Here is a 19,048-nt window from a genome sequence, read left to right as displayed (position 1 = left end):
TTCTTGCCAGTATCACCGCCCTTTATTAAGCTTTACATATCGGCATTCAAGGCCTTCTTCAGAGCTTTTGTGAGCTTTATAAATTTGCACCCCTATGTAAACACAATATCATTTGGGATGTATGGTCTTTCCATTTTATTTCAGCAAGCCATGACAACAACCATCTCAGATTAAACACAAATAAAATAAGCATTCCTGCAACATTATTTTGTTGAATTATTTTATAGTCTTCCAAGTATGAATCCCATTTCTACCAGTATTCCTGGCCTCTCTTTCTTTGTCAAGGCCAAAGGTCATAGTTCAACTCCTAGTAACAATTAAACTTGATAACTAGGCAATTGCATTCACATACAGATTTTTTTTAAATATTCAGATTCAGAGTTGAAATGTAGTTTTCAGAAGTTAAATATGAAAGTAATTCCTTGTAAATTACATTTACAAACATTCAAAATAAAAACATCAGCTTCATATTCAACTTTATTGATGGATAGAAATTCGTTTTTTCATCTTCCCCATAAAACATACAACATGAAATTACCGTAGGCCCTAAAGGTACTAAAGGAGGAGAAGTAAATGTTGGTGGCATGGGAGGAGACTAATGGACACACCTGACAAAGGTCTGTTTAGATCCAAAGTTTGTTAAAATTATCCTGGAACATTTTTCAGAACTTCACATTGACCATTTTATGACATTATCTGTCCTCTATCCAAACTTATTTGGTACAACCCAGAGTCCTATTACCAGAATTTAGTGCATGGTAGTTGTATTACTAAATCTTCTTTCAGCACTGTTGGTGATGGTGTCAAGGTAAGAAATAGTAAAAAAAAAAAGAAAGACAAGCAAGCGTTTATTAGCGTACTGTATGCACTGTGAACCCAAGAAAATGATCAAACTACATTTGTGTAGTTTCCCTACTTTATATTTTACACATAAAAATAAACTATACTATGAAACAAAGATAAATGATATAAAGAATGATAGTAAGAAGCTTTGGAGCACCTTAAATGACATGTTGGGGAAAAAGGCAAACAGCTCCATCATTCAGCGAATCATTCATCAAAAAACCCACTGATATTGCCATTTACTTTAATGATTTTGTCATAGGCAAGATTAGCAAATCTATGCATGACATGCCAGCAACAAACGCTAATACTACTAATGCGTGATGGTGAGAAGGAGAGATGTTGTGTGGGGAAATTGCTTTTTTTCACTCGATCTGTCCAACTTATCACCTTATCGCCTCTAAAATGTAAATAAAACACTATAAAGAGTTTATATAATGTGTCATTACATACCTATTTGAAGGTTTGTGTCGAATTTGAATCGGGTTTTTAGGGCGGTGCTAAAGTGATCTTAGAAGTAAACAGCGGCTTTGAGAATTATAAAATGACTAGGTATCCCCCCTTACTCCCGTCACTGTCCATGTCTTGTCTTTAAACGATGAGAGAAGTGCTACACCTGGTGGAGAGAGATTGTAAGACGGAAATAGTTGCTTTATGCGTGCTGTACGTTACGACATGACACGTCACGATGTAACGAAGGGTCCGTTTTTTCAACTTTTCTCCAATACTATAGAGCCATTACCATGTTGATCAACGCTTGAATAGAAACATAGTTCACACCCCCGATTTTGAAGTCAACACAGTCACTACAGTCCCATTCGTTTTCTTTGTAGCCTCGCACATTTGTACGGAATGAGGTGAGTTTACGTTACCTCCAAACGAATGGAACATCGATGGGGTCCACATTCGCTCCTAGCTATGCTAACCTTTATGTGGGTAATTTTGAGCATAAAAACAACCAACCTAAAGCTATTAATGCACCTAGCAAGCTAACGTAGCACTCCTGTCAGGTAGCTAGCTACAGTTAAAACATTAAAAGGAGAGCCGCACACTAGGAGCTCAAATGCAATAATTTAATAACCTAATATCCAACGTATCGACAGACATGCTGTCTTCATCAGGGTATACCGTTACCCATAGCTGGCTAGCTAGTTTTATAGTTATGTAATTTATTCCAATACATTTCAGAATTCCCAAAAATATGTACAGTGGGGAGAACAAGTATTTGATACACTGCCGATTTTGCAGGTTTTCCTACTTACAAAGCATGTAGAGGTCTGTAATATTTATCATAGGTACACGTAAACTGTCAGAGACGGAATCTAAAACAAAAATCCAGAAAATCACCTTGTATGATTAAGTAATTAATTTGCATTTTATTGCATGACATAAGTATTTGATACATCAGAAAAGCAGAACTTAATATTTGGTACAGAAACCTTTGTTGCAATTACAGAGATCATACGTTTCCTGTAGTTCTTGACCAGGTTTGCACACACTGCAGCAGGGATTTTGGCCCACTCCTCCATACAGACCTTCTCCAGATCCTTCAGGTTTCGGGGCTGTTGCTGGGCAATACGGACTTTCAGCTCCCTCCAAAGATTTTCTATTGGGTTCAAGTCTGGAGACTGGCTAGGCCACTCCAGGACCTTGAGATGCTTCTTACGGAGCCACTCCTTAGTTGCCCTGGCTGTGTGTTTCGTTTCGACCCAGCTACGACCCATCTTCAATGCTCTTACTGAGAAAAGGAGGTTGTTGGCCAAGATCTCGCGATACATGGCCCCATCTATCCTCCCCTCAATATGGTGCAGTCGTCCTGTCCCCTTTGCAGAAAAGCATCCCTAAAGAATGATGGTTCCACCTCCATGCTTCACGGCTGGAATGGTGTTTTTGGGGTTGTACTCATCCTTCTTCTTCCTCCAAACACGGCGAGTGGAGTTTAGACCAAAAAGCTCTATTTTTGTCTCATCAGACCACATGACCTTCTCCCATTCCTCCTCTGGATCATCCAGATGGTCATTGGCAAACTTCAGACGGGCCTGGACATGCGCTGGCTTGAGCAGGGGGACCTTGCGTGCGCTGCAGGATTTTAATCCATGACGGCGTAGTGTGTTACTAATGGTTTTCTTTGAGACTGTGGTCCCAGCTCTCTTCAGGTCATTGACCAGGTCCTGCCGTGTAGTTCTGGGATGATCCCTCACCTTCCTCGTGATCATTGATGCCCCACGAGATGAGATCTTGCATGGAGCCCCAGGCCGAGGGTGATTGACCGTCATCTTGAACTTCTTCCATTTTCTAATAATTGCGCCAACAGTTGTTGCCTTCTCACCAAGCTGCTTGCCTATTGTCCTGTAGCCCATCCCAGCCTTGTGCAGGTCTACAATTTTATCCCTGATGTCCTTACACAGCTCTCTGGTCTTGGCCATTGTGGAGAGGTTGGAGAAGTTTGATTGAGTCTGTGGACAGGTGTCTTTTATACAGGTAACGAGTTCAAACAGGTGCAGTTAATACAGGTAATGAGTGGAGAACAGGAGGGCTTCTTAAAGAAAAACTAACAGGTCTGTGAGAGCCGGAATTCTTACTGGTTGGTAGGTGATCAAATACTTATGTCATGCAATAAAATGCAAATTAATTACTTAAAAATCATACAATGTGATTTTCTGGATTTTTGTTTTAGATTCCGTCTCTCACAGTTGAAGTGTACCTATGATAAAAAATTACAGACCTCTACATGCTTTGTAAGTAGGAAAACCTGCAAAATCGGCAGTGTATCAAATACTTGTTCTCCCCACTGTATATGAAGCTAGCTACTTTTTATAGGCTCCTCACAATTAGACTAAGACAATTTGAGCATCATTCCTATTTGCCAACGCTAAAATCAATTCAATCTATATATATATATTTTTAGCAAGCTATTGTCAAGCTCACAAATGGCGAAAATGCAGCCATGTTGATTAAGTTGGACACTGCACGGCCACCGGACTTTGACACGTGACTACAGTTTTTACTGAATTGTGGGTCATATTAACCCCACAAGTGATCAAAGTTCTTCACTTGCTCCCTCTAGCTAAATCGAGGGTAGAGGGGGCAACGTTTGTGAATTAGACCTCCACTTAAAATGGCAATCAAACTGCATCCGGTTTTGATGGGGATTCTCCTGAGGGAAAGTGGCTAGCGCGAGAGCTGAGGGGGTAAAAATTACGTGTTTGGACTGCAGCCTATGTCAAGACCAAAATAAAAATAAAAATAAAATCTTACCAAAAGAAAAGAAAATGATTGGTGATGCAAAAAGTTTTATAGTTTATAAAGTCTAAATATAATCAACCTGATCTATTGACAAGCTGCACATTTTAACACTGGTTCTTTTTTAAATGGTTCAAGAACATTGGCAAATCCAAATTTGACCTTTGAAGTCTATGGAGGTTTTATGCTAATTTATATGGTTATATTTCAAAAAGTACAAAAGGCATCAACAATCTAAGTTGAGTCAGTCTGTATATGTCAATGTTGGTTTGGTGTTTGCATCTTTAAGGATTCAAGAGCAGTGGCTAATCCAAATACCTCACATTTAAGCCTTTGGAGCGTTTATGCAAATTTTAAATGGTTATAGTTAAAAAAGTAAAAACGGTATCAAAAAGCTGTACACAAGCACACTATTCCAGACCGGTCTGCACGTTTTAAAGTTTGAATGGTATTTCTATGTTTAACGGTTGAAAACTAGTAGCGACCAGAATTTTCCCCATTCAATCCAATGGCCATTGAAACATTGGAATTCATGCAAATATGGTTGTAGTGTGGAAAGTATAAGTAGTTTCCAAAAGTTGTTTTCAAGCAAAATTAAAACAGTCAGCATGCACATTTTAAAGTTGTTTTGATGTTGGTAGCTTTTACGGTTTTGGCACTACAGATGGCAGAGGAAGGCAAATAGGATTTTTTTTTTCAGCAAGCACACCTAATAAGAGTATGTAAGAGTGCAAGAATGGCCTTGCTTTCAGCAAGCACACCTAATAAGAGTATGTAAGAGTGCAAGAATGGCCTTGCTTTCAGCAAGATACCTTGCTGAAACCTAATAAGAGTATGTACGTTTTTTTTTTGAGTGGTCTTGCCTTCAACAAGCACACAAAAAACGGAACTAAAAAGCATATAGCATACTGTACAGTATCTTACATAAGCTTGTAATATTATAAATTAGCATATGATGACTTTGTCTTACTGTAAATATGTTTTCATCAGAGAGTAATGTGGTCAAGGTCAAAGCAATACAAAGCTGTACACAAGAACATTTGAGAAAATGACAGTGGGGGTTCACAAACCCACTGTTGGGAGAGTGCTAAACTCTGGCCAATAGAATGTATACACTGTAGGTTTCTTAAAGAGATAGTTATATCAATATTCACTTATGGAATTTACCATTTGAATTGCACCTTTGTTAGTCTTACTAATTGTAAATGATTCCACACTGAAATAGGTTAATTCATGCTCAGATGATCAAATCCTCAGGAAGAAGCATCAATGAGAAACAGTTTTTGGGGGATTGACTCAACATGTTGACAGTATTTGCAGAGACACCATTGACTGGAGACTATGTGGAGCAAATAGAACTGCCTACAGAAAAAGTGGGATGCCACTACAGTGTATATGCAATATTTCCATTAATTCAAATGAATAACTATTGAATTGGCACAGAAAATGTGCTTGCTTATGTCTGTGAAGATCATAGATCATAATGGGGCTAAAAACAAGTTACTGTAAGGGATGCTAAGTTCTCCCACAGCTACACCAGCCAGTCAGGAGCAAGGTCCATGTTTGTTTGTCATGTGCTGGTGGGAGACTACACCGAGGGAAACTTCAGCTATGTGAAACCACCTCCTAAAGAAACAGAAGGATCAATCTTCTATGACAGCTGTGTGGACAACATCCAAGACCCCAATGTGTTTGTAGTTTTTGAAAAGTATCAGGTTTACCCCCAGTGCCTCATACAGAACAGTGATGGTAACTCCACTATTAAAGCTCAGACAAATCATACTCCAAAGCCTGGATGTATACCTCGGCAAAAGCCTGGCCCTGCCAGCCAAACCCAATTTTTTTATTCTGCCGTTGTTTGCCTTGGATTGTTCGTTGGCCATTACACATTTGGAATCATTGCTGTTAAGGTTGAATACAGTGGCACTATTGATGAAGTTGACTGTTTGTTTACCAATAAAGGCATGTGTTAGAGCACGTGTATGAGCCCTACTGTACTACTTCACATTTACCAGTTTAGGACGTCTTCATTTGATCACTCTTTTGTTGCTGAGAATGGGTCTAATAGACTAGTCGTAACATAGTATGATATGTAACCATACCAAATGTAACATAAGATAGAAGTTACATTAAGGCAAAATCGAAAGGAGGGTGGTTGGTCTGGGTGAATGGATGGATGGGTGTATAACGCAAATGTTTAGCAACCCAAAAGTTGTGTGTTTGAATCTCATCACGGACAACTTTAGAATTTTAGCAACTACATACAAAGTTTTAGCTACTTTGTAACTACATAGCATGTTAGCTAACCTTTCCCCTAACCCTTTAGCCAGCTAGCTAACGTTAGTGCTAGCAACCTAGCTAACCTTAGCCACAACAAATTGGAATTCGTAACATATATGTTTGCAAATTTGTAACATACATTATATTTGGAAAATGTGTAACATATTGTATGAATTGCATTTCATAACATATTATATGTATTACAATTTGTAACATATTGTACGAATTGCAGTTCATAACATATCATGTGAATTGTCATTTGTAACAGATCACACGAAATGGATGATCGACATCCACAAATTAATACATACCATACGAAACGTAACATATACTAAATGGAGTGTCTCGGATTTACGTACAGAATAATATGAAATGCTCTGAGACCACGTTGGCAAGAAATTGACATTTGTAGAGTATTTGAGTTAATAAAATGCTTCTAAACTTTTTAATTTCCAATTTGAAAATTCAAACTTGATTTGCACTAACAAAAAATGTATCAAGCCCTACAAAAATGTCCATAATTATAATCCATGTAATAATTCACATTTCCTATTGCTGCAGGATTATTTTCCTGCTGTAGAAAACTGGCTCAAATTAAGATTCTACATCTGTACAGTAGGACTCACACGTTAATCCTCTTCGTTAGGTGATCCTTTGTGCCCAGCAACCCCTGATCAGGTGATATGCGTTTGACTTCATATACTATTTGTACTGTATATAAAAAGTGTTTCTGTGGTGTCCAAATGTATGACCTCCATTTCAACTGCTATGGTGGCAGAGAGGAATGGTCACTGCACTGTAGAGAAATGATACTTTCGCTTTGTTTCTTTTGAAATTCTGTCAGGGTATAGCCTTGAGATATCCAGTATGTCAGTCACAAAACATAAGGACTTTGCACAATAAACACTTTATTCATTTCTATATTAGAAAGTTGATAAAAACATATTAGAAGCGCAAATGTTGTGAGTTAAAATCCAGCCAAGGCTGCGCTCTTCTGATATAGTCTAGGAAACACATGTAACTATCAAGATATCATGAAATTCTAACAACCAAAGCTTTGGTGTGGTGCAGAGAGATAATGTTCCTGTCAAACAGTCTCAGTTTTCTCCTACCTCCAAGGGTTCAAATCCTGACACATGTACGTACTGTATATCTTGTCAGTATGATACAGATGTAGGATCTTAATTTGACCAGTTTCTTCACAGCAGGAAAACAATCCTGAAGCAACAGGAAATGTGGATTATTATTACCTTTTGTCGGGGTTGACAACTTTTTTTGATTGGGCAAGTCTGACATTTTAAAGTGGAAATTACAAACTTTAGAAGCCCTTTTAAACCTCAACTACAAGTTTGCATTTGCTGCTGTGATCAAATTAAGATCCTATATAGCAAGTTGCACTTAAACAATGAGGCTAGTTTTATATGCATCTTCTACATATTATTGATAGATTAATCAATAAATAATTTCAGAAGGTCAAGGTAAAAAAACAAAAACTACTGTAAATTGCGGGGACTGAGTGACTCTGTAGAAGCATGGACTGGATGAAGATGGATGCCAAGAGTGTGCAAAGCTGTCATCAAGGCAAAGGGTGGCTACTTTGAAGATCTCAAATGATAAATATATTTTGATTTGCTTAATACTTTTTTGGTTAGTACATGATTCCATACGTGTTATTTCATAGTTGATGTCTTCACTATTATTCTACAATGTAGGAATCAGTAAAAAAATAAAGAAAAACCCTGAAATTAGTAGGTGTCCCCAAACTTTTGACTGGTACTGTATGATTTCTGCAAAAATTCATCTTCGCCTGGCTGATGGAGGAGCTTTGGTTGTTTTTGGTTGATGTGGAGCTGGTTGAGAGGATTTTGATTGGTGTGTAGCTGGTGGATGCGGTTTAGAAGATTTTGATTGCTGTGGAGTTGGTGGAGGCGCTTTAGAGGATTTTGATTGCGCTGGAGTTGGTGGAGGCGCTTTAGAGGATTTTGATTGCTGTGGAGTTGGTGGAGGCGCTTTAGAGGATTTTGATTGCTGTGGAGTTGGTGGAGGCGCTTTAGAGGATTTTGATTGCTGTGGAGTTGGTGGAGGCGCTTTAGAGGATTTTGATTGCTGTGGAGTTGGTGGAGGCGCTTTAGAGGATTTTGATTGCTGTGGAGTTGGTGGAGGCGCTTTAGAGGATTTTGATTGGTGTGGAGCTGGTGTAGGTGGTTTAGAGGATTTTGATTGGTGTGGAGCTGGTGTAGGTGGTTTAGAGGGTTTTGATTGGTGTGAAGCTGATGAGGATGGCTTAGTATGGCTCTTGGGTTTGGTCTGGACAAAGGGACGTGATTTTAACTTGAAGTTGCAGAGCATTGAAGGGGTCACTTGTGAGTGTACTATGATTGGCTGCAAATGGATGTAGTGGGTCTCTCTTTGGACAACATTGGGGGCCGGGAAATATGTTTGTGGGGGAGGGGGTGGTGGAGGAGGATGACATACAGGTCTAGAGCCTTCCTCATACTGAATGGCCTGGATGTTGCGGTAGGTGTACAACATGGATGCCACCAGTTCATTAGGTACTCCCCTCTGCTGCAGGGTGTTGAGCGGGTGGGGCTCGTTGAAGTCGTGAGACCTGCCACAGTCCACGTCTGCAGCACAGGTTCCTCTGATGTAGCGCTCACAGACGTGGAGTCTTCTGCAGCTCTCCTTGTCAGGACAGTATCCGTACTCTCCACTACCTTTGTTGTATGTGAAGCAAACCTGGAGACAAACACAGACCACTCTAAGTAGGTGCACATCAAATGTATTAAACTTCTTTACTCTGGATATCTACATGCTCAATTTAGAGGATATATAGTATTAGGTCATTATATTATGATGTAAATATGAACAAGACTCAAGAGAATGAAGTAAAGAAAACACTACTGTTTGCTGCCAGTTGGTTACCAACCCATCCCATGTCTAGCTAAAAAATATGTTTTGTCATGTATTTAAGATGCATTAATACATTCTCATATGAACCCATTTTACTTACGAATGTTAATTTTTTTATTCCAAGTAAGAATAAAACATAATTTATCTTCTGAAAGTATGTTTCTGTTTGTGCTTTTAAATTGCTTCCAATAAGTTGCAAGGAGGCTGAAAATACGAGCTTACTGGGGGTAAGAGAGTGTTGTCATTCTGCTGCAGTAACACACACAGCTCCCTCCTGTCCAATTTCTCCAGGTGATGCTCTCTCAGGACTCTGATGTTGTATTCTGACGTCAGCTCATGACAGAAGCGGCATCGTTGTCTGAAAATCAAAGTTTAGTTTATTAATTGGACCATTTAAAATAACAAGCACACATAAAACTTGAAAAAGTCATACATGCACATGAGCAAAATCAGAGGATAACACAAAGTCTGGGACTTATTTCCACTGTGGTCCTTGAGACAAGATGGCTAGACAAGATCGAACACAGTTAAACACAGTATGGCAGTGAAATAATAAAACAAAAACAGAGAAGAACATCTATCTCTTCATTGCAGTTACATCATATGGGCACAGAAGACATCAAACATATTTTTATTTAAATGTTTAAAGCTGCCCAGAGAGGACATTGTTTTTATGGGCAGAGGCAACTCATTCCATTCTGAGGCTCCAGTATACAAGAAAATACCTTTCCCTGCATTACTCCTGAACCTGTATAAACACACATCAGCAACACCTGACCTGGTGCTGTGATTGTGTGCATCCCTAACACGAGGAAAGTAATCACTTAAATACTGTAAACCAAACCTTGTCTAATCTGGGACACCCTATCCTCAACAGGCAGCCAGTTTAGTTCCTGAAAGCAGCCCCTGCCTATGTGAGTACGTGGACTCACCTTCAATACTACCCTGATCAGTTTATTCTGGGCTATCTGGAGAATCCCCTTCATAAATGTAGATAAGCTCCGAAACCAGGAAGTATTAGCGTAGTCAAAATGGCATTGAACGAGGGCAGTGGCTAGCAATTTCATTGAGTCCTTATCAAAAGAAAGCAATAGTTTCCTAATAGGCCTACTGCCCTTCTTTTTTTTTTAAAACAGCATTTTGAGATTGATAATACTAAACGGGAAAATGTTGGCGAAAGCATATAATATCAAATGAAAAAGGGAAATGGCTATTGAGCAGCTGTATTGCTTTATAACACGCCCCAGCTTTTATGGCCGTGTTTTAGCTAGAGTAAAATGCCACAATTTTGTTTGTCTTAATTACATTTCAGTAACGTTTTACAGTTTCTAAAATACATACTGAAACCTCTAAATCTTAATATTTAGAACCACATTATATAGAAAAAAAATCTACAAACAATATTAACCGGACTACTGCCACTACTACCAACTGTTCACAACTTGCCATTTAAGTTAGCCTACATGTTGCATAATACAATACCATTTTTTATATAGAACATTTCAAAACAAGGCAATTAATACGTGACATCCCAGCAATATGATTAAAAAACTGCATATTAGGGAGTCTGACAAGGCCTATTGACCAAAGTAATAACAAGGTTTACCCCTCATTGAATCGACACGTTCCATAAAGGTAGAATATACACAGATGTAAATTGCTGCAGCCATTACATTCCTTGTCTCTGCATAACCGCATCTTCGTCTTGGCAAATATCAGTTCGTTTCCCTCAAAGACAGCACTGGTAAACATATCCTGATTCCCTAAAACACTCTCCAGGTCATCTTCTGGCGTGCTAAAGTTGGCACGCATTTCTTCCAGCTCAAAATACCCATTATGGGCACAGAGTATCTTATAGACCAGAGCTGTTGTATCCATTTCCGTCACCGTAGATCTTCTGCCTTGACGGTTCAAATCAGTGTTGCCAACAAATTTTCAGGGGAAGTTGCTAGAGGCAAGTCGATTTCTTGCGAAAAGTTGTTCAATGACGTTGTGATGTCATTGCCTGATGACGTCATTACGTAATAACTCACCTGCGTCATTACGTAGGATACACAATAACGTTCCTCAAATTGACTGGCCATCTCGGCGAAAAATATGATTTGACATTTGTTAGTTTAGATTTTTTATTTTTAAACACAACACATTGAATTATTGAACAATTACACATTATTGAATAATTACATTTTATTTATTTTCTTTTTAACTAGTAAACCTACACATTCTTTAGCATTTCCTTAACACTGAACAAGGCCATGTGTCGCAAGGCTTCAAGGTTGTCTGGGAGCCTTGCTTGCAGCTCCTTGCTTAAAGCAACAATGTAGTTGATGCACTGTCTCCGAATGACCTTTTGTCTTCTGGCGCAAGACTGAGTTGGTACACCGTGCTCTCTAAAAGGTATGGTGATGGACTGAGATGTCCATCAATGGTATCCTTCAGGAAATACATTTTTGCCATAGGGTTGACTACTCTGCTGCAAATTGATGTTAAGAGGTGTACCAGATTCTTCAAAAACTTGACAAGATCTGTTTGCTCTCCCTCAAATGACTTCACTGCAACTTGTACGTTGTGATCTGCATTTTGCCTAAATTACACAAACCTAAAACACAAGGCAATTATTCAGGCAGACCAGTGGTTGCAGGAATAAGCTCAATGCTAGAGCCAGTATCAAACTTTGTAGACTATTTTATTAAATTTCATGTGTAAGCATTGCCATCATATGTGAAAGACTATATGTAACAGTTGTAACTTTACGTCGTCCCCTCGCCCCGACACGGGCGCGAACCAGGGACCCTCTGCACACATCAACAACAGTCAACCACGAAGCGTCGTTACCCATCGCTCCACAAAAGCCGCAGCCCTTGCAGAGCAAGGGGCAACACTACTTAAGTCTCAGAGCAAGTAACGTAACTGATTGAAATGCTACTAGCGCGTACCCGCTAACTAGCTAGCCATTTCACATCCGTTACACTCACCCCCCTTTCAACCTCCTCCTTTTCCACAGCAACCAGTGATCCGGGTCAACAGCATCAATGTAACAGTTTAACTTTAAACCGTCCCCTCGCCCCGACCCGGGCGCGAACCAGGGACCCTCTGCACACATCAACGACGGTCGCCCACGAAGCATCGTTACCCATCGCTCCACAAAGGCCACGGCCCTTGCAAAGCAAGGGGCAACCCTACTTAATGTCTCAGAGCAAGTGACGTAACTGATTGAAATGCTACTAGCGCGTACCCGCTAACTAGCTAGCCATTTCACATCCGTTACACTCACCCCCCTTTCAACCTCCTCCTTTTCCGCAGCAACCAGTGATCCGGGTCAACAGCATCAATGTAACAGTATAACTTTACACCGTCCCCTCGCCCCGACACAGGCGCAAACCAGGGACCCTCTGCACACATCAACGACGGTCGCCCACGAAGCATCGTTACCCATCGCTCCACAAAGGCCACGGCCCTTGCAGAGCAAGGGGCAACACTACTTAAGTCTCAGAGCAAGTGACGTAACTGATTGAAATGCTACTAGCGCGTACCCGCTAACTAGCTAGCCATTTCACATCCGTTACATATAGACTTCATAAATAAGATCTCACCAATAACGGGATTAACAGAAGACTCGACATTCTATATACCAGCATTCCCCACACAGGTGGGCTGGTAGGCCTAGCTCACTATTTGAGAGACCGAGATACTAACAAATACCCACCAACAAACTTTATTCTAGAGCTGGCTGAATATGTTTTGACGTATAACTATTTCAGGTTTGATGAATAATACTAACGTAAACTCACGTAAACTCGTACATCGCCTTGGTCCGTACAATTGCCCTTATTTTAGCGCCCCAAAAACGTAATACTTCCAGATCAACTGTAATGTCAATACCATTACAGTCCACATCAGTGGGCTCATCCAAAAGGAGACTGAACTTCTCATCCCCCACATCTGATGTTACCCTTTTGAGAAAAAAAGGAGCCAGTACTCCCCTAATCATTTCTGTGCACTTGGTGCGGTGCATTTGGAAGTTTGTTGCTGCCACAGAATCTGAAAAGGCAGCTTTGCAAGCCATACCTAAATGGTTGCATGCTAGCAGCGAACAATGCTCCGCAATGGCCATTTCCATAGTAGCTTCTGCAGTTTTGCAGTTATCCACTTTCTTAACCAACTGTGGTAATGTCGACTGCGTTGTGGGGTTGTCGGTTTTGATTTATTTATATGCTCTGCTGTAGCACAATGTTTTTTGATGTCATACATTTTTGCAAGCATATCTGATTTGCAGTACGTCAATCATCCCCATTACTGGCTTCAGCCACCCTTTAAATTCAGGTACAGTACAGTTCTGTACTTCTGGCGGTACAATTTTGATTGAGGCATGTTGATTGATGTTGTAAGTTCTGTTCAAGATCAAACATTTGTGACCAACTATATTCACTGGGTTTGTTTCGTTGAACGCATACTACTGCTGCTGCAGTCAGCCAACAATGATTTGCAATTTGCTGAAATTGCTGCTGGCCTTCTGCTGCTGAGCGCCTGCTGCTGACGTCACTCACAATTCACTTTTGCAGCCAGGCACGTGTGTTGTGACTGTGTGTGACAGAGAAAACCGGTTGTGTGTCATTTAGAGGGAAAATACATTTTAACGTTTGAGTCACTTTTCAAAAGTTGCTAAAAGTTCCAAATACATTTTTAAAAGTAGCTAAATTTGTTGCTAGGTGCTGTTTGAAAAAAAAGTTGCTAGGGTACTCTGAAAAGTTGCTAAATCTAGCAACAAAATTGCTAAGTTGGCATCACTGGTTCAAATGCATGACTGTACATATTGACCGCAAACATTGACAAAGCTGAAGTAGAACTTTCCTTTGTATTCAAAACAGGTCCCTGCAATAAACCACTTCTACCTATGTGAAGCTAGCCACAATAAGGATTAGCCACATTAGTGGAATTTGCGGGGCGCCTTCAAAATAAAAGTTCCTCATTGAAAGTGATGCAAATGGTTGCAAATTGTGGAATCATGCCATATTTGGAATGTTGTTATATAAATTCAACAAAACACAATAATTAGCTACCTGGCAAAAAATAAGTTGAAACACCACTGTGGATGTATTAAACTCCCAAATAATTTGTGGCATACTTATATTTCACTGTACAGCCTTACCGATGGATTGTGGTTCAATGAAATGGGGTATCAGTCCACTCAGTGTCACCCACAGAACACAAATGTAAAGAATTTCCATAAATATTAGTGTTGTAACTGTTATTGTGGGGAATGACCTCCGCAGTCAGCCTATTGTGTGTTATGACATACAGTACCAGTCAAAAGTTTGGACAGACCTACTAATTCAAGGGTTTTTCTTTATTTACTATTTTTTTACTATTTTCTATTTTTTTATTTTTTATTTTTTATTTCACCTTTATTTAACCAGGTAGGCTAGTTGAGAACAAGTTCTCATTTGCAACTGCGACCTGGCCAAGATAAAGCATAGCAGTGTGAACAGACAACAACACAGAGTTACACATGGAGTAAACAATAAACAAGTCAATAACATGGTAGAAAAAAGAGAATCTATATACAATGTGTGCAAAAGGCATGAGGTAGGCAATAAATCGAATAATTACAATTTAGCAGATTAACACTGGAGTGATAAATCATCAGATGATCATGTGCAAGAAGAGATACTGGTGTGCAAAAGAGCAGAAAAGTAAATAAATAAAAGCAGTATGGGGGTGAGGTAGGTAAATTGGGTGGGTAGTTTACAGATGGACTATGTACAGCTGCAGCGATCGGTTAGCTGCTCGGATAGCAGATTTTTAAAGTTGTTGAGGGAGATAAAAGTTTCCAACTTCAGAGATTTTTGCAATTCGTTCCAGTCGCAGGCAGCAGAGAACTGGAAGGAAAGGCGTCCAAATGAGGTTTTGGCTTTAGGGATGATCAGTGAGATACACCTGCTGGAGCGCGTGCTACGGGTGGGTGTAGCCATCGTGACCAGTGAACTGAGATAAGGCGGCACTTTACCTAGCATAGCCTTGTAGATGACCTGGAGCCAGTGGGTCTGACGACGAACATGTAGCGAGGGCCAGCCGACTAGGGCATACAGGTCGCAGTGGTGGGTCGTATAAGGTGCTTTAGTAACAAAACGGATGGCACTGTGATAAACTGCATCCAGTTTGCTGAGTAGAGTATTGGAAGCTATTTTGTAGATGACATCGCCGAAGTCGAGGATCGGTAGGATAGTCAGTTTTACTAGGGTAAGTTTGGCGGCGTGAGTGAAGGAGGCTTTGTTCCGGAATAGGAAGCCGACTCTAGATTTGATTTTGGATTGGAGATGTTTGATATGAGTCTGGAAGGAGAGTTTGCAGTCTAGCCAGACACCTAGGTACTTATAGATGTCCACATATTCTAGGTCGGAACCGTCCAGGGTGGTGATGCTAGTCGGGCGTGCGGGTGCAGGCAGCGAACGGTTGAAAAGCATGCATTTGGTTTTACTAGCGTTTAAGAGCAGTTGGAGGCCACGGAAGGAGTGTTGTATGGCATTGAAGCTCGTTTGGAGGTTAGATAGCACAGTGTCCAGGGAAGGGCCGGAAGTATACAGAATGGTGTCGTCTGCGTAGAGGTGGATCAGGGAATCGCCCGCAGCAAGAGCAACATCATTGATGTATACAGAGAAAAGAGTCGGCCCGAGAATTGAACCCTGTGGTACCCCCATAGAGACTGCCAGAGGACCGGACAACATGCCCTCCGATTTGACACACTGAACTCTGTCTGCAAAGTAGTTGGTGAACCAGGCAAGGCAGTCATTAGAAAAACCGAGGCTATTGAGTCTGCCGATAAGAATATATATGATTCGGCTCCATGATTTGAGTTGGGGGGGAAAAATGCTGCGCTCATGGAATGGCATGCTTTGAGCACTACTGAAAAGTGCTATTTACATGTGAAAAATGAATACCATATGCTGCATTTGCTAGAGGCCTATTGTTTAACTTTTTGTTGGTGACCCTTTGATATCTTGATAATATGCAGCTGTTTAAAGGGGAATTCCACAGATGAAACAATAACAAAACGGTTGCCCTGCCTCTGTTTTGGTAAAAAGCTGAGGAATGGGCCTATTTGTTATTTGGAGCGATTTAAAACAATCCACCATTTATTTTTAAGGCTAGGGGCAGCTAATGATCCTCTGTGGCCAAAACATGCTTTAGTATCCTATTTTGAATGATTTTTAAATTCTGTATAGACAGGAGTATGCTATATAATTTTGACAATTTTATTCAATTTACTTAGGGAAAGCTGCTTCCCATAGCCTTATGCCTTAAGTGCAGGAGCTGTCTTTTTCCAAGTCTTTCCATTAGACCAGTGGTTCCCAAACTGTTGGGTGAGGGGTCGGCAGGGGTGGCGCGCCCCCCCCCCCCCCACACATTTTTTTATACTTTTGTCTTTATAAAATGATTCACTCATTCAATGAATCAGAGATCAAATGGATAAGGTTGGCTACTTCAAAAGCAAGGTATCTAACTAAACATATTTATATATAAGGCTAAAATATTCATGTTTTGCGGGAGATCTACACACTGCAAATTATTTGCCAATCAGGCTATTCTTAGAATATTTTTTACGTTGTTGCAATTACATGGCTACTGTTTAATAGAGGGAAATTCATTTTAATTTGAGAATCCCATCTTTCCAATAGTGCAGATTTGTTTAGGCTCTACAGTGCTGGTGGAAAGGAACAACAAAACGTATGCATAGTTAGCTATAGTTAACTCGCGAGAACTGCTACAAGTTATGTTTTGAATTGTTGATCTAGTTCGTCTGTCTTATTATTTTATACACCTGCTGCTGAAATGTTGCGCTCTCTCTACTTGAGCAATGGCCCACTCGCACTGGCACACACACAGCACCACAGACATGCACTGAACATCACTCTGATAATGACTGATATGTATACTAAACACAAATAGAAACACAACATGTAAAGTGTTGGTCCCATGTTTCATGAGCTGAAATAAAAGTTCACTGAAATTTTCCATACACACAAAAGCTTATTTCTCTCAGATTTTGTGCACAAATTTGCTTACATCCCTGTTAGTGAGCATTTCTCCTTTACCAATATTATCCATCCACCTGATTAAACAGCATGATCATTACACAGGTGCACCTTGTGCTGGGGACAATAAAAGGCTATTCTAAAATGTGCAGTTTTGTCCCACAACACAATGTAACAGATGTCTCAAGTTTTGAGGGTGCGGGAATGCAGGAATGTCCAACAGAGCTGTTGCCAGAGAATGTAATGCTAATTTCTCGACCAAAGTCATTTTAGAGAATTTGGCATTACGTCCAACCGGCCTCACAACCACAGACCACAAGTAACCAAACCATCCCAGGACCTCCACATCCGGCTTCTTCACCTGCGGGATTGCCTGAGATCAGCCACCTGGACAGATGATGAAACTGAGGTGTATTTCTGTCTGTAATAAAACCCTTTTGTGGGGAAAAACTCATTCTGATTGGCTGGGCCTGGCTCACAAGTGGGTGGGTTCCGGACAGCTCCGGCCCAAGACATGTACTGATAATACTGTATGTAGTAAAACCTTCAGGTTTCAAACAATGAAGTAGCAATATGTTTTCAAAATGCATACTTCCTCCAGCTCACTGCAAAGTGATGAAGCCTGCCTTCTGTGCAAATGGGAAGCATGCTTCAATTACCAGTTGAGAAATTCTAATATTTGCTATTTTTATCATGGCCAATTACCACTGCTGGCTTGCTTCTGAAGCTAAGCAGGGTTGGTCCTGGTCAGTCCCTGGATGGGAGACCAGATGCTGCTGGAAGTGGTGTTGGAGGGCCAGTAGGAGGCACTCTTTCCTCTGGTCTAAAAAATATCCCAATGCCCCAGGGCAGTGATTGGGGACACTGCCCTGTGTAGCGTGCCGTCTTTTGGATGGGACGTTAAACGGGTGTCCTGACTCTCTGAGGTCATTAAAGATCCCATGGCACTTATCGTAAGAGTAGGGGTGTTAACCCCGGTGTCCTGGCTAAATTCCCAATCTGGCCCTCAAACCATCATGGTCACCTAATAATCCCCAGTTTACAATTGGCTCATTCATCCCCCTCCTTTCCCCTGTAACTATTCCCCAGGTCGTTGCTGCATATGAGAACGTGTTCTCAGTCAACTTACCTGGTAAAATAACGGTAAAATAAAAATAAAAATAAAAAACATCCAATTGGTAGTTACAGTCTTCTCCCATTTCTGCAGCACCCCTACAGACTCGGAGAGGTGAAGGTCGAGAGCCATGCGTCCCCCGAAACACGACCCTGCCAAGCCACACTGCTTCTTGACCCACTGCTTGCTTAACCCAGAAGCCAGCCGCACCAATACGTCTGAGGAAGCACAGTCCAGCTAGCAACTGAAGTCAGCTTGCAGGCGCCCGGTCCCGCCACAAAGAGTCGCCAGAGCACGATGGGACAAGGTAATCCCGGCCGGCCAAACCGTCCCCTAACCCAGACGACGCTGGGCCAATTGTGCGCTGTCTCATGGGTCTCCCGGTCACGGCCGGCTGTGACACAGTCTGGGATCAAACGCGGGTCTGTAGTGACGCCTCAAGCACTGCGATGCAGTGCATTAAACCGCTGCGCCACTAGGGAGGCCAAAAAAACTATTAACACAGGATTGCATTTAGAATTGTTGCTCATTGATTGGGCTTATAAAAAGAGCTGCCTGACACATTTTCTGCTAAAAGGCCCTGTATCTGTATGCTGTGCATGTGATAAATAAGATACATAAGGAA

General features: G+C 40.9%; 1 protein-coding gene across 2 annotated transcripts; it reads right to left on the bottom strand.

The window, feature by feature from the left end:
- On the bottom strand, positions 1 to 11,278 carry LOC129865090 (protein mono-ADP-ribosyltransferase PARP12-like). Of its 2 annotated transcripts, XR_008761314.1 has the most exons (4): positions 10,883 to 11,278; positions 9,499 to 9,634; positions 4,899 to 9,102; positions 1 to 4,847 (listed from the first exon to the last, which is right to left on the bottom strand). XR_008761314.1 is itself a non-coding variant. In XM_055937566.1 (3 exons), the coding sequence occupies exons 1-3, from the start codon at positions 11,152 to 11,154 to the stop codon at positions 8,164 to 8,166; spliced, it is 1,347 nt and encodes a 448-aa protein (XP_055793541.1). In that variant the 5' UTR covers positions 11,155 to 11,278; the 3' UTR covers positions 1 to 8,163. The 2 variants fall into 2 exon arrangements, 1 of the variants encoding a protein (XP_055793541.1); XM_055937566.1 differs by having other exon boundaries at positions 1 to 9,102.
- Between the last annotated feature and the right edge of the window lie 7,770 nt (positions 11,279 to 19,048).

Source organism: Salvelinus fontinalis, chromosome 11 (genome assembly GCF_029448725.1).
Source record: "Salvelinus fontinalis isolate EN_2023a chromosome 11, ASM2944872v1, whole genome shotgun sequence".
Taxonomy (NCBI): domain Eukaryota; kingdom Metazoa; phylum Chordata; class Actinopteri; order Salmoniformes; family Salmonidae; genus Salvelinus; species Salvelinus fontinalis.
The sequence above is the reverse complement of the archived record's forward strand: the minus strand, read 5'-3'. Positions and strand labels throughout refer to the sequence as shown.

What these genes read in the sequence shown, in the direction of transcription:
- LOC129865090 (XM_055937566.1), bottom strand. Translation starts at nt 11,154, where the DNA reads ATGGATACAACAGCTCTGGTCTATAAGATACTCTGTGCCCATAATGGG. An exon ending in ACGTGTCGATTCAATGAGGG is followed by an intron (nt 9,635 to 10,882) that starts GTAAACCTTGTT and finishes TTTGATTTTCAG; the next exon opens with ACAACGATGCCGCTTCTGTC. An exon ending in ACAACACTCTCTTACCCCCA is followed by an intron (nt 9,103 to 9,498) that starts GTAAGCTCGTAT and finishes GTTTGTCTCCAG; the next exon opens with GTTTGCTTCACATACAACAA.